This window comes from Pleurodeles waltl, chromosome 4_2, assembly GCF_031143425.1.
Source record: "Pleurodeles waltl isolate 20211129_DDA chromosome 4_2, aPleWal1.hap1.20221129, whole genome shotgun sequence".
NCBI classification, from domain to species: domain Eukaryota; kingdom Metazoa; phylum Chordata; class Amphibia; order Caudata; family Salamandridae; genus Pleurodeles; species Pleurodeles waltl.
Genome location: NC_090443.1, coordinates 91,310,187 through 91,326,339, shown reverse-complemented (window position 1 = coordinate 91,326,339; position 16,153 = coordinate 91,310,187). Strand labels below are relative to the sequence as shown.

Sequence of the window (16,153 nt, the reverse complement as noted above, 5' to 3'; positions counted from 1 at the left end):
GTAACACTTCTGATTTTACTAAGTGTATTATGCATGAACAATCAAACCATTATATTGCATTAGAAATTAATGCATTATGGATCATTTGAAACATCGGCTGCTCCCTGTAGCAGAAACTATGCCGTTACAAAATGGCTATCCTGTTTGTGCGGGTATACTTACGTCACCGTGGCGTGGGCATCAAAGTCCTTCTATTCTGGTGGTGGTTTATTTAGCCCCACCCCCTTACCGAGCTGATATAAAGACCTACTGGCGACTCGTGATCCTTCAGTCTACAATTGAAGAAGGAAAACGATGGTTATCATGAGCTCGCGATCCCTCGCCCAGCCTAGTACAACAACCCGCCCGGACCCGCGCCGCGCCCACCGCTTCTACCAGTGTCACAAGGCTGTGTCTAGAAAGAGAAAGGTCAGAGGGTGCATGGAGAGGCGGGACTGGGGTGCTATGACCTTCCCGTGTCCCCAGTGGGCAGGGACAGGTCATACAGCTTGTGTGGGAGATGTCGGAGTCCCGGAGGAGGGAGGGCCCCCTACCTATACTGTTCTCTCTGGTTCGAGAGTGGTCGTGTAAACGTAGTCCATGGGCCGGAAGGGCCCTGCGTTAGCCATAACTCCTCATGCTCTTCCAGCCAGTGTATTCATGCATTGATTATCTCCCCCTTTTCACATTTTCCTCTCCCCCCCCCCCCCCCCCCAACACACCCCACCCCTGGGATGGTATACATCCATTCACCTATAATTAGATCTACTTGTCGCTCCTTGTAAATGTATAGCCCCGTTTCTTTTTATCCCTTCGTATGTATGGCCTGTGGTTAGTTTAGAGGACCAAATACCTTTTCAGTCATTCTTAGATCGTTTTAATCAAGTCATATAAGATCTGGCACGTTGTGTTTGTATGTTTTTCAAGCCTCACATGGTGTGTGCTCCATCATAACGTGGTCGTTAGACCAGTGGTGTTAGTTTTTAATACCGCACCCCACCCCTCTCAAAATTGTTAACAATTCTGTTAAGTTAGCAATGTTTAAATATGTCTAGACTTATTTAAACATTGCGCTTAAGTTCAGTTACGCATATGACTCTTTTGGCCAGAGCCTGGCGCCCCGCAACCCTTGAGGCCCCCCAGTTTGAATACCCCTGCATTAGACCATTTTGGAACAGAGAGTTGGCGTTTCAGATGTTTCAATAACGTTGCCTGGTGTGCGAACACGAGACGTGCGTTGCTTTCACTACTGGAATATCCTGGTTTTACTTTTAAGTGAAACTTTTTTTTTTGTCTTTTTATAAATGTTTCAACTTTTTCTGAGCATGGTTGTTCGGAGTCATCCGCCCCGGGCTGTGTCTCATTTTTGACAGCTCTTAGCCTTCCTTCAGATGATGATACTTTTATTCTGTGTATTAATCCGATGTTAATAGCGGCTTGGTGGTGGTTTTTCTGAATCCTGTCCTGTTCCTAGTTTGGTTTTGTGGATAGCTCTGGTGACTTTGAATCCAGTTCTTTGATCCACGGCAAGAAAGGGCAGAACGTCCTTCATAAGTCGCTTTCTTGAGATTGAGACCTAACCGTAGTAGATTTTTGTAGTTGTAAACTTTTTTGTAATCTTTTTATTTACTGTGTTGAGAAGTGAAGGCAAAGCAAGGATCTGGTTGGATTTAAGAATTGTTTTGCAGTGCAGCATGGTATTCCTGGTCAGGTTTGTCTGGTGAGTGGCACACCTCACGAGCAGGCAACTTTCGGTTGGTCAGAGTTCATGATCGGAAGGTCACACGCAGGTACTGGGCCATTACCCGTTACCAAGTGCACCTTTGTTTTGGAAACGAGGCGCTCCTTCATCTAGAAATGTGTGCTTCTACACACACAACCGGTGGCTTCCTCTCCGATCCTTCAGCTAAACCGAGTATCTTTTAGCTTTTATGGGTACATGCAGAGGTGCCCCGGTGATTTCCTTCTATGCTTATACCAACAAGCAGATACTGACTGGGTCCAGCAAAAACGGTGCTGAGAAAGCTACATTGTAACCTATCTTGTTAATGTATAAAATGCTAGTTACTGTGTAACTAGAACATGGAAGAGGGAAATATCAAATGTTAAAACGATAAGCAAAATAAATATACAGATAGAAGTGTAGAGAGAAAAATCTGACACAATATCGCCAGCAGTATACCACTAGTGATAACAGAACACTAGAAGTCAGATTGTCCGTTGAACTAAAATCATTGTGTTCCTTAAGTTCCTGCACCTGGTGAACGTCGGTGTGTGATGCTTGAGAGCTTTATTTTTATAGGAGCTGCTTTATTATATAGTGTTGCAGAATGGTGGATACTTGACCGATGGTGGGAGGATTTTACGCACAGACATTCTCAACCCCTGCATATATCATCCCCGTACCTCCACACAAGGTACCTGCATGTATTTCCCTCATTCTTTCTGGTAACCAATCGTGAATTTTAACGACTGCTTACTCATTTAGACTCGCCTCCTTTTAGGTCCAGCATAGCATCGCGCAAGCGCTGCTTTTCGGACGTGATGGTATGTATCTGGGATTTTAGCAACGCCCACCGCACGCCCATCACTACCACTCGTTTGTGGGCTTGTCCTTCAAAAATGGTTTGACATTGGTAAATGCTTTACGTTTTGTTACCGCCTTGGCCATCATCGCCCCTGTTACATGAGTAATTCCACTTTTGCCGATAAGTTTGACAACTGGCGAACTTGTTTTTTTGTCTCTCTTCTTCGAGCTGATGCTCATGGCGGCCTTGGCGCTGTAAATCGGCTCCCTTATGTGAAACTGGTTCATTTTTAATTTGTGGCAAGAAAAGTCCGGTTAGAAGTTTACAACACCAATAGCTCTAACTCGAGCAAATGCGAGACCCAGTGCGTTGCAAATGCTTGTGAGAATGCTGTCCTTTACGGTACTCACATGCTGCGATGGTCAATGATACCAGTTTGAATGGCTGGCACTCGCCACCCAGTCTACAAGCAGAGAGCAACCTTTGTGTTTTTTTTTTTTTTTTGTTTTTTTTACATCCGATTCAGCCCTGTCCTGAGTTTTACAGTCTTTAGGGAATGTGCATGCCCAATTAGGCTGTTCGATTTGAATTCCAAAGCTTAGTGGAAGCATAAAATGTTCGCTTTGGGGAAGATGTGAGGTGTAGTTAGGAGCGGGTCGTTCTCTTGTGGTTGTTGTGTACAATACAATTAAAACAATACCTCATGGGTTCAGCCACGCCTCCTGTACTGCCCTGGAGGATGTTGCTCATGGTATGAGGCTGACATTTCAGAAATGATAAACACCTTCTCTTTACTACACAGCGGAGATCGTATTCTAAGTGCATTCTAAAAATGTAGAGCACATGGTAATATTTCAGGCATATCACCCAAAACCACTCACTTGATAAAATGCGAAAAATGGCGTCGTTGCATCAAACAATGCTGCTCATACTCGAGTAGGCAAAACTACCGCAGTGGCTGAAGCAAGAATGTAAACCATTTAGCTCCTCCTCATTTGAAGGTACTAAGGTTTCGAGGATCGATTTGACTTGTACACAAACAATGATGGTGTGAAAGTGCCCATGAGAGTTCAAGCATTTCACAGCTCCCATTTGCTGCGTCCAAAGGTCAAAGCAATGAAACATTTTGTACTCCCCTCACTTGTCTTTCGGTTTAAGTTGACTTCAGAACATTGCTTTTCTTTCCGTCGGTGTAATTTGCTCCCATTGGCACTGTACTGGCTTTTTAGGGAGACCGTTACTATTTCATCTTGAGGCCAAACACACACGTGAACATTAGTTATTTCCTCGATGCCCATGAGTTACTCCTTAAGATGGGCAATTCATATTAAGGAAAAATAATTTCAAGGATGAAAACGCTTTTATTTTTACCGTGAAAGTACATTGTCTAGGGAGGATGGCGTGTGAGCAGTAGGTTGTGTAACATTTGCCTGAAGGCACAATTGTTTAAACTAATAAGACGAAAGTTGTATGCAAGACTGATTGTCCGTTTACATGTTGCTCCCTTCGCCCATCTGTTATTTTCCTTAAGAAAGGAAAAAGCGCCACGTCACACCTAAGGCCCAGTGAGGCGCTCCTCGTGCTTTCCTTGGGAGCGTCCCAGATTTGCACTCCCGTCGAATCCCGTGGCGATTTTGTCGATTGGCGCCAGCTGGAAATGTTAGGATGCGGCTGGAGTTGTGCCAGTGGCATCTGGAGGAAGGGTGATGGCTCCGGGATAAGAGGCCGGTGTCGGGGACGGCGACTGCTTCGTACAGCAACATTAGTGCAGATGAGTAGGGCTTCTCTTGGATTCTGCAACCATTCAGTAACTGCAGTCCTATCTCCTGGCTAACATATTTTTACTAGAATGCGCCCGCTGGCAGGTTTTGTAAACCTGTGCTTGAAATGAACGATAAAACGAGTGGGTGACCGTTACTGAAACGGCTGTTTCCGTCCTTGCCTGGACATTCTCTCATCAGCTTTATATTCAGGATCGCCTCTTTCACAAAATGGTGTGAGAAGTCAAAATGTAGTAATTTCTCTCCTTCGTTGTTACTCTAAACCTGGTACAAAATATCTTAGTGATATCATTTGGCTGGGAGCCACGCCGATCAAGGATTTAAAAACACCGCAGTGGACCAGGGCCTAGTTCGGTCAGTAAGATTGGGTGTGGGGGGTGCGGAATTCAAATTCCCCAACAAACATGCTTGGCATATCATGGTTAAATCCATTATCTGAGAAGCAGGACATGAAGGGGGGCCTAAGGGCAAGTGGAAAGGGAGAACGGAGTGTTAGCAGTACTAAAATAATTAGTAAAATCAACGTTTTTCAAGAACTTCAAGACCGAGAAGCGTGTGTTTTAGTCTGTGCATGTAAAATTCCTGAGGGAAATACGACAGAAAACCTCACCATATCTGACTAAAAGCAACCCGGGCCATAAGTCCTTAAAAAAAAAAAAAAGGGGTAACCAAGTTAGACTGTAGACAAGTGACATCATGGAGTGTGACATTGCTAGTGGCCTCAAAGTGGCATTATTACCCATACCACAAAAGTGACATCACAGGAAGTGACATTTGATCTTAAGGGCGCCCACATTTAGCAGGTCTGTAAGGAGTACATTTGAGCAAATTACCAGATTTAACAAATGGGATTTTGCAGTGGGGTTATGCCAAATAAGTGACCCAATCTCAACGCAAAATCAGGGCCTCAATTTCAACATTTATTTTTTTAAATCTCTGCCACAAAGAAATTGACACAAGGAAAAACTTGGCAATAGATCTGTTCTGCTTAATTGGTTGCAAAGACTGAATTAAAAAAAAAAACTTGTATGGTTAAGGCACTTGCTGCAGAGAGCTTCTCATGCCCTGTAGATCTCAGGGGAATTATAATGGTAAAATATCTGGTGGTTAGCACATTTGCTGGAGAGATGTCATGTCTAGTCCCAGTTGTGAATGAACGTAGTATAGAGGATTAACATGTCTCCTGCAAAGCACATCATGAAATGATTTGTATTTTATGTAGATAGGTGAGTGGGCTACTGCTCTTAACACGGAGATCCTTTTGTTACTCGCAGTTCATAAATTGTAATCCTTCTAATATAGCACAGGGAGCTATGAAGGACATGTGATTCCTAAACCTTGTAACACTCTCTATCCTATGTAACATCCTGTACTTGATTTACACTGACAATTTATTGTCAGTGTATAAGATGTACATTTGATGTGAAGCGCTCTGAAACCCTGCATTGAGATTGGTAGCCGTATAAAAGAAATAACAAAATAGGGATATTTAAATTGCTATTTGTGTAAATACAGGAAGACACCAGTATATCTGACATTCTTACTTTGCATGCATACCTCTTATATTCTGTGACTGACCAAAGTCAAAATCATTCCTCTCAAGTACTTGTGAAGTGATCAGAACCAGTGAGCCTTTGTGTCCCCTCCATTGCATTTGTAGATAGGTGTGCGGGCAGCTCCAGGTAGCTTCAGGGAGAGCAAAAGGAGGCCTGATGGCCACTTAACTTTGACCTTTGTTTTAGACCCAGCTGAAATTCAAAATAAAGCCCCTTCTGTGCCGCCTGCAGGTTGCTGCTCAGAAGGAAAGCAAGCAACATGCAGGAGCTGATGAATGCTTTGCAGTGTTTAAACATTACACCGGGCAAGTTTAGTATATTAGTGTGGCATAACTGCTTAGCAGTGTGGACGGTGACACCTTATACCCACGTGTCCCTCCGACTTGTACTCTGCTTGCACGTAACTATTTAATACAGTGGCTAAACAAAACTTGTTCCCCCAACCCCCAATGCCCCTCCTCACGTCAGGAGCCCGTGTACAGTGTCAGCCAATGCACCGTGCGTGGGTTTTCCCAGGATCACGCTTGAGCCCAAAGGGGTGAACTAGGTTTAGAACATTAGTTTCTTGTTTGTTCAGATAGACTAATGAAAACGATTGGTATTAATTACTTATGAGGTTTTAATTATCTTACTTTTTTCCTTCTCAGTGTTGGAAGAGAAAGAATATCTTTATTCCTCACCACACATGATCAGGTAACTACAAATAAATACTTGCTTTACAATTTCCTTCATTTGTTACCAGCAGCAGCGAATGAGCTGCTTTTCTTACTCATGAATTTTTCGGGCCCTTTGTGACAGCGATGATCTGACCACATTGTGACTAGCAACTGTTAACTTCAGCAAGCACTTCAGGGCTTCCTTGCACCACTTCTTATTTAAACTTCGGTCTCTGTTTAAATTGTTCTGATTTCATTGCACAAAAGTGGGTTGTGGTATTTGTAGGGCACACCTGGATTGAAAGAAGCATCATCCCAACTGTAACACAGCCATGGATTTCCCATGCAGAGCTCTTGTCCTAAAGACACAGCGTCCAAAGTACTTTCCAAGACTCAAATTAGCTTATCTAACGAAATTGGATTAAAAAAAAACAGTGATAAAAACATAATCCATTCCATCCTCCCAGTGGTGTTCTCTGAAGCTTCCATGTGAGTAGTTAGGTCAGTCTGATGACCACCTCCCACTATAGTCCAGTCATTGTACAACTTACTGAGCAGCACATCCCATGATCATAGTAAGGGACAGTAGGAGTATATTACCAGTAGCCAGCTACCAAAAACGACATTAATGTAGGGGAATGGAGTTTAAGTTTGACCAGGAATTCAGTGGTTTTAGTTTAACTACCAGAAAAAAAATCTAATCTTGCTTAGAGATCCACACAATCAGCTAAGCACCACATAACATCCATGAGAGCCCTTTGAAGTGAAGTCAGACAAAACATCATTGCCACACCCCAACGACAAGGCCTCTGGTTCAACATGCACTCATAGTCTGCAGACAAACGCATGTTGATGGTGGGTCATGGTTAATGCCTTGTTATGCAGGTCTTTCTGCTCTCTTAACCCACAACCAATATCTGCAGTAAAAGTCAGGCAGTGCACGCAGTGAGGAAATTCGCCTGCCTGTGACATGAAGAAAAGGCAGAAAAACACATACTCTACATACGACACCACATCACAAATTATTTGACGCAGCAGAAACACGTAGCTGTGTTGACTCCTATCCTTTCCCCCTATGGGTGCATCCTCTCTCGTGGGTCATACTAGCTCCAATCGGTGCTAAACGGACACTGGAAATGGTGGACATACCATCATAACTTTATAACATAATCTCGATGACCCCATGAAAGTCATTGGGTAAAGCTAGAGCTGAGGCACTTCAGAGTCATAAGATGCAAGGCTTGAGCAGTGCAATGGACATACTGCTAAAACTAACTACTGTTCTCTGTAGGCAGAATATTGTTCTAGCAATACTAGATCTAGGAATGATGCTATTGTGCTTCATCACATTTGTGAAAATACATACTCCATGGAAACGCGAAACAAAATAGTGGAATACTTTCTTGATCAAAATCTTCGAATACAACCCCGACTAACGAATGCATGTGTAGAAATTGCAAAGTGTTTAGTGATTGAAACAGTTTTTTTTTTTTTCCAGCGAGACCACCTTGCATAGTTACGGAAATGACGGCAGAGTCCCTGCCGCTTACCTCCTGTGCTCCAGCACCCACCACACTGTCCGGCTGGGAGCTGGAGGCGTGGTATGAGGACCTCCATGATGTGCTACTCTCTGATGTCAAGGGCAGCCAGCCTGTGGGAAAACAGGTGAGGCCTTGGGGGTGTTACCACCTAACTTCAACAGCCTTTGGTTGAGGGTAATTCGGGCATTATACCTGTATGCTGTAAAGCAATCACTTTCAACAGTTTTAAACCTGCAGTCCCCACTTTCTTTGCGATTCTTGCACATATGTTCAAATCCTGGTGCCTTGGTTCCTTTCCTGGTAAAATATTTAGAAAAGGGCACATTCCAGTATCAAATGCTATTAGAACAAGCATGGACTAAGCGAGGGAGTCAGACTTCATTAGAAGGCACACTAAGACACCTTAGACAAACTGAACGTACAAAGAGGTACAGACAGGCAGTCCACTATATGCCACAAATTACATCGCCAGATGAGAATTTATTTTGTGGTGTGTACTCTAAGTATATTTATGGATCTAATGTTAACCAAATGAGCATCTCTTGTAGACGTGCAGCACATGGCCACAGGATATATAACCTAGGCTGCCCTTAAACTTGAAACAGAGATAAGCCGCTAAAAGTAAGCGTTATGGTCAGTTCGCAATATCTACTTTTCCCAGAATCACTATTATATGCAATATAGCTGCTCAATTAAAGTCCGCTTCTCCTTGGTTTTTGACTTGCTAAGCTTTAAAGATAACAGTTGGTCATTGTAGCTGTTACTTAAAAAGCTATTGGTTTCTATATCAAAGGTGTGAGTCCTGGCATAATGAAGTGGTTCCCACCACTTATGTAGCACATGTAACCTAAAGCAGTATGAAACATCAGTTAAGTAGCAGCGGACCTGTTGCTGTGGAAGTGGTTATGACAGTAATATTGGCATACTGTTTCAGTTCTTAGTGAAGCAGAATCCTGAATTCACTTGTCAGCAGGTTGTTTCTTTATTGTAGACTGAATCTCAGTTGTCTGACTGTAGTGCATTCTGCTGCTGATCGTGTTGCTATATTCTTCCAGTGTAAGTGACCAATCGGGACGGATTTGTAATGGTTACAGCCATGCAGGACTGTCTCTAGCACCCCAGCCCCTGTGGAAAAGTAAATGCAGCTCCTGGGATTCGGAGGTTCACTTCTGAGAACCTATGTGCTTTGCTACATGTTTGGATGAAAAGCTAAGACTTGTGTCCAGTGGTTTATTTGAATCCTTCCCTCTTAACCCTACAATGGTCCAGGATTTTTTAAAGTAATTTTATTGTTAGCAGTTTCAGGAAAACCCATCTTGACACATGGGAGCATGCACCTCTGGGAGAATTTAAAGATATAGTGTTCTACAGCCAGGGACAGATTTATGGAGTACGGCCGTGTGCAAAATAAGTGGTTCCTATTGGAACAATCCGTTCCTCAGTGCTGCCTCAGTTAATATATTGGAGTTAACATCTACAACAGATTGGTAAAATACTAATTTTACACAATAAGCCACTGCCAGGCAAAATGGAGACCTTGCGCAAAGGATTGTACTTAATGAAGTTACTGTGCAGTAACTTTAAAAGAACTGTACATTCAACACTGAGCCTATTAAGGCCTCCAAGTACACATTTTACTGACAGTTCATCTCTGTAGTCATGTATTAAAATAGAAAAATAGGTATTTGAATAAATATTAGGCTTGTGTATCAGGCCAATATTGTTGCGAATTGACAACATAGGAAATTCAATAAGGGCATGACCTTTTCATCAAATGGCTGCACATGTGAGCATGCTAAATGATTGTGTTCTTTCACTGAATTTGAAGTTCCCGGATAAATGCTATACAATGATTTTAAAAATGAAAATCAGAGCATTTAGAAAGCGCAAGAGGTTTCTTTATACCCATATAGAACAGCAAACTGGACTTTTCACATTATAATATAACTTCCGTAATTAAGAGTTGGCTAACGTTAAAATGTTTAATGAAAAGCTGTTCAGCAACAGTCTGGTCATCTGAGGGTTTTGAGAGGTACGTTTCAGGGATTCCACAGGGAAAGCAGATTTGTCAATACTTAATGAGTTAATTACAAAACAAGTTTAGTGATTACACCCTCAGCCCCCAAAGAGTGAGACAAACTGTTTTAGGAGAGCAGTGGTCTTCTGCAAAAAAGTATTGATTTCAGGCCAGCAAAGATTTGACATTCGTGTAATGGAAAAACATTGACACACAACACAGTTCTGCGGCATGTCTACTCAGCCATACCAATCGCTTCAGCAAGACTCATTTAAATGCTTCAATTGATAGATGATTACACGAAATGACAGTAAAACTTGTACTCCAGTGTTTCCTTGTGTTTTGTCTGACATCTGTGAGACTGGGGGTTCCATCCAAACAGAGCTTTATGCCGTTTGGGTTGTGCCACAAATATGCAAATCTAGTTATGGGCAATGTAGTCTTCGGTGCCCTTATCAGTGCCTCAGAATGATCCTTACTCCATCCATTGAACATGGGTGAATGCCTAATAGTTGCCCCCCCCCCCCCCCCCTTTAGGCTCCCCAGTCTTGCCTGTTACTGTCCTCTAGAAAGCTACCAACCAAAGGTTTTTATTTTTAAGTTGCAGATAAAATTAGATGAATATATATTGTGTTCTATATTTTGTGTGTTTTGTCATCCATCCAGAATGAGGTGAAAGTATGGGACCCGCTTGATGGATCGTTACTGTGGCATTCTGAGCCTTTGCCGACATGCTGCCCAGCAGACCTCAACACTGAACCATGTCAGAGTTTGGGTTTGGAAGATGATTTTTCGGACAGCCTCCTTGAGTTTTTGATCCAGGACCCCGAACCAAGTTTTTGTGCAACTGTAGGCATCCCGGAAAGTGATGAACAGTTGCCCGTTGTCCCGGAGTCAGATTCTGGCAGCATTAATCACACAGAGGATGAAGACTCTGCTAGTTCTGCATGTGGAGCAAAGAGGAAGCGTGGTGGGCAGCCCAGAGGAGGAAAAAGACTGAAAGAGAAAGAGCAGGAAGGAGACAGGAAAGTGTCTGAACTCTTAGCAGAGAATGAACGCCTCAAAGTGGAGATTGAGCGACTGAGTGCAGAAGTTGAGAAGACAAGGAAAGCCCTGATAGACAGAATGGTAAACCTGAAGAAGGAATAATTAAGCGAAAGTGGGAAAGGAAAGGGTCGAAGGACAACGTGCTCTGTAAATATGTAAATGGGTTCATGACTTACATGGTTATGTTAGGGCAGACATTCTTGTTTGTTAAAATATCTTTGATCAAGGGATGTATACCTCTTGAAATAAATATTCAGCTCTAGAGGGTGTCTGGCAGCATATATTCTTGGTGTGTGGAAACAAGAAAAATTGGTCCTTTCGTTAAATTTTTATATTTAAAGTGCTCCACGGGTTAATGTGGCTTGTGCATGAATTGGCAAGCCCTGTTCATTGCCTTTTAGGGTTAGGTACAGGCCTGATGGCTTAGTGGACTAATGCATCCTCTACACTGATCTGTTTGATCCAGTGGGTTATATGTTTGATTCCTGGCAGCTTACCTTAGTCGTTCATCCACCATAAGGCCAATAAAATAACCATTGAGTTTAATAACCCAAAACTTTTTATATAACCGCCGTCTCCTGGGTGAATGTACATTTCCCCAGGCTTTTGAAGTGATAGATCAAAGATCTGATGCATAAGTTGGCATCTTAGCTTGCAGCCAAAGTTCTTTAAATAAAGGATATGCTGTAAAATGCACTCTTACCCTTTTCAGGGTCAGTTTATTCTGTTGCCTGAACACTGTAAAGGGTTACTAGACAGGTGTTGCTGAGCCTCGCTACTTGAGAAATAAGGATTGGCAAGTATGTGAAACAATGTCAGAATACACATTCTCTTATCCTTTTATTGTCTGGCTGCAGATGCTGATTTTGATTGCGTCTTTGAGATGTGCAAGAGGCGGTTTTACATGTGCCCTTTAAAAAAAAATGAAGCAATGCTCTCAGGAGATGCATGCCTTTAGCAGCATTCCCCCGGGCGTGGCCATGCTTGCAAGAATGTCATCACACTCCATGCTTGCAATCACTGTTCCCTGTCGACATGGCGCTTACACGGTATCTCTTGCTGAACTCAGCCCATCTGGGACTTAACCGCCTTACTAATACTGAACAAATGAGCAGGAAGGCGAGTTGCATCACCGCAAGTTTAACTTTCAAGCTGATTGGCCATTCTTTTAAAACGTCACTTCAATTATTCACATGTGGTATGCATGTAATTTAAGGGTTATGTTGTAAAGGCCTGAACTATTAAACTTACATTTTGAGATCTCATTGTGGGCGAACTGGCAACTGCTGGCAGTGGTGTGATTAGTAAAATCATTGCAGTGGGAAACATCACTCAGAGTATATTTTTTTTACTACTTATCTACAATGCCTGCTCATTCAAGCCGGTTAAAGACACATTTTAACCTTCAATGTTCCTTAACTGTGGTTTTCCTTGATCCTAGGGGTCTTTACTGTGAAGTTTTTTAGTTTTTGAATGTTTGTTCTTGTGCATGCTGTATATTTGGTACTTTAACGTGTTGTGGAATTAGTTATCTGTATTTGCTGTTCATATTAAACATATCTACCAATGCGGTCTACTAAGGCCAAGAGTTAAAGTTAAGGTCATGACCGAGCAATTACCTTATATGTAAAATAATGAACATTGGATGTCTTAATCGTATTATCACAAAATATGGTAAGGCTTGATAATCACCAAATACTTCATAAAGGCCCTGCAGAGCAACTCGAAACGGTCAGTACACCAAGCATGCCCTAACTTAAACCTCAGTTCAGCACTGCCAAGACAGGATAGAGGTGCACAGTTGTCACTCACGATACATACGTCTGATTGCAAGTAAATTACCTTTCCAACACTCCACTCCCCATTGTGTATTGTGCCACCCATCCAATAATGTGTTTTTGTGCCACACAGTGGGATATGAAGTGTTATATGTGCAACTGCAAAGACCACTGTGATCTAGCCCATTTGTGTAACTGCTATCTGTGGTGTCTTGAAAGGGAGGTGGTGGATATATCAGACAGGTCTTTCAATAGACCGCTTGATAACCGTCCAGTTGCTCTCTGGCTAATGTTATGAGCATTTCAAGTTATGGCAAAATGGATTCCTGTTGTCTGTTACTTTGTTATTGATAAAGGGTGGCCCTTCCCTTGCATTATTTTTAAGGCTTATCCAAACTTTTTTTTTTAAACTGAGGTATGCGTCATAACTGAGCTCTGTCCTCCAGGACTGTATAAGACTGAAATTGTTGGCTAATGGTGGATTATGAACTCTTTTCCCTCCTAAATATTTTAATGTGCTGCTGTTCTAAAAGCTCTATAAAACAAGCATTGGCAAAGGCAATAGGTCATGCCTTTGTGACCAGCAAGATGCTGTGTAGAATGGTGGAAATCTGAATAATCCTGCTAAAAAAGAGAAGCATTTTATAGGTGTGCATGTTCCATTACATGTGTGCCAACAAAATGATGCGGGTGGTATTTTGTTTCTTTAAACCATTCAAGATGGATCAGTGTAAGAAATCAGATTATTTGAGTAGGTGACTGCCGCTTCAAGGATTAATCACAAGCCTTGTCAGGGTGAACCCTCCCAAAAAAATAAAAAAGAATGACCTTATCTCATCCCCCTGAGCAGATAGGCTTAATGAAGGGCAATGTGCAAAGTGTTTATTCTGTACGAAAACAATAGTCAAAATGCCCAATTTGGTGAAAAAATGACAAATCAGATTGTCTACATATGACCACTAGGCCTGTCACTGTGATAGTCCCTTACAGGGATTTGTCATTGTAGGTATTTGGTAACATTAATGCTTATGGCATGCATAGCTGTCAATATCTTCGGTGCCAAAGAACCATCCTTCAAAGAACAGGATCAGCCCATCTTCCGACGTCTTCAGGGTGAGCTAGACACCTGGTAGCAGCAGATCTTCCTTCGCCCATAGACTAGTTGGATCCTTGCTCTCGGCTTCCTCACAAAGCCTGCTCCTCTATAAAAAATAAAATAAAAAAAAAGCTGCCCTTTCAGGAGGCTCTCAACCCACCAGCCAAGCCAGCACTTAAGATTGCGCACAGAGGCACCAGGCCACTACCTCTAGTTTGTCTACCTCACCTTTCCCCCTACTTCGCTTTTGCCTTCTTCTCCAGCTCTCCCTAGTCTTTATTCACGTCACCACTTCCTGACCCATCATCTCACGCTTCACAGTTGTCACTGCATTCTGGGTTGTGGGAGGCAGCTAGGATAGCCTCATGACAATTTTAGACCCATACCCTCATGTCGACCCAGTTGGGATACAGATCCTGACCTGTATCCTGCAAAGCCTTGCCTGCCTGACACCACCTCCTTCTATGAGACCCCCACACACAATAGGGTGACCACATGCCATAAGGTCAAGCTGCAAAAGCTATTGGAGGATGACCATTTCTGACTGGAGATTGTCTTCCACTCAGTGCTCCATGCAGTACCTCCCCATGCTTAAGCCTACTTGACATCCATAAGTAGCCTGTAAAAATCCTGGGTTATCAAAAGATGCCCCCAGAGGTGGATAAGAAATATAAGGTGTCTCCCTATGGCCCAGTACATATTAAGGGGCAAGTCCAGTTCCACTGGACCCCCTTATCTTTTCTGTTTGCAATCATGCCATTAACACAAGGCACAGGTGATCAATCATCTCCATTCAGTGATGGTAAGAAAATGGATGTTGAAGGTGAAAACATTGTTGCAGAGTCTGTCATATTGCACATTACCAATTCTGTCAGTTTACTTTCCCAGTACGACAGGGCACACAAACTAAATGGAGGAGCTTCTTCAGCACCTAGACCAGTACGAAGAGTTCAAGAACTTGTGGAACAGGGTAAGCTCATATCCAACACCACTTTTTGGTGTGCTCTCTAAGCTGCTGACCCTGTAGGATAAATTCAAGTGTTCTCCTTCACCAACGCGCTTGGTTGTGTTTCTGGCTTCAAGCTGCAAGTCCAGCAGCACCTGCCCAACTTGCCTTTTGATGGAGAGCCCCTTCTAGGACTGCAGGTTGACCTGATGCTTGAAAAGAAAAAGGACACGGACGCTGTGAAGGCCATGGGAACACTACTAACATCTTATTACCTGTGGTTCCTTTCGTCGGTCTTCATACTGCAGTTTTTTCAAAAACCACCTCCCCGGAGGTGTCCACCCCATTCCAAAGACAGCAAACACAGCAGACCTCCCTCCAGGGCCTGCTACAGGGAGGGGGGTGGTGGTTGCAAGAGGAATAACTTGACCTAGGATCACCAATTAGGCTGCTGCTACAAAGCAGTGACTTGCTTGCGCTAACCTGAACACATCTGTTGGGGGGAAGACTGCAGGAGTTTTTGTCCCCGTCGGTAGAAATCACCTCTGATAAGTGGCTCCTCAACATAGAAGCAAGGGTTATCAAACATCCCTTCCCGTAAACACACCCTTTCCCCAGAACATCAGCTTCTCCCTGAAGAGGAAGCGGACGCACTTACTTGGAAAGGGCCATAGAGCTTGTGCTTTCCACCACTGCCAGGGGGTGTACTCCCTCCTCTACTTTATTATTCCTAACAAGGATGGGTTTCTCAGGCCCCTCAACAAATACATCCTGTCAGAGCTCATCCAAATGGTGTCACTCCAGAATGCCATCCTCTATCACAGCAAGGTGACTTTATGACCACCCTCGACCTGAAGGACTCCTACTTCCACATCCCTTTTCCCATGGCCAGCATTCTCAATTCAAAGTGTTGTCCTTTGGAGTTACCACAGCCCCCTAGGGTGGTCAGTGTCTTGCTGTGGTAGCCTCTTATCTCAGAGGAACATCCTCCACGTATTCCCTCACTTGGATGTCTGGCTGATCAAGAGCGCAACCAAATGGCAGTGCTTGAAACTCACAGATCACTATAGACCTCTACTACCTACCATCAATACCATAATGTCCCACCTCAAGCACCTTCAAATCCTGCTATTCTTGGGGGCAGTACACAACTGTCATTGGGGAAAGGGTGCAAGCTTCTCAATCACTATGTATCCCCCTTTTTCAGCCAGGTCGTCAAGTAACAGAA

At 43.2% G+C, this 16,153-nt stretch overlaps 1 protein-coding gene across 4 annotated transcripts; it reads left to right on the top strand.

Annotated features, from left to right (window-relative positions):
- Positions 1 to 250: 250 nt before the first annotated feature.
- DDIT3 (DNA damage inducible transcript 3) lies at positions 251 to 11,367 on the top strand. Of its 4 annotated transcripts, none has more exons than XM_069230806.1 (4): positions 252 to 408; positions 6,492 to 6,537; positions 7,999 to 8,165; positions 10,725 to 11,367. In XM_069230806.1, the coding sequence occupies exons 3-4, from the start codon at positions 8,025 to 8,027 to the stop codon at positions 11,205 to 11,207; spliced, it is 624 nt and encodes a 207-aa protein (XP_069086907.1). In that variant the 5' UTR covers positions 252 to 408; positions 6,492 to 6,537; positions 7,999 to 8,024; the 3' UTR covers positions 11,208 to 11,367. The 4 variants fall into 4 exon arrangements, 3 of the variants coding, with proteins under 3 accessions (XP_069086907.1, XP_069086909.1, XP_069086908.1); XM_069230807.1 differs by lacking the exon at positions 252 to 408 and adding an exon at positions 4,161 to 4,282; XR_011202640.1 differs by lacking the exon at positions 7,999 to 8,165 and having other exon boundaries at positions 251 to 408; positions 10,725 to 10,859.
- Positions 11,368 to 16,153: the final 4,786 nt, after the last annotated feature.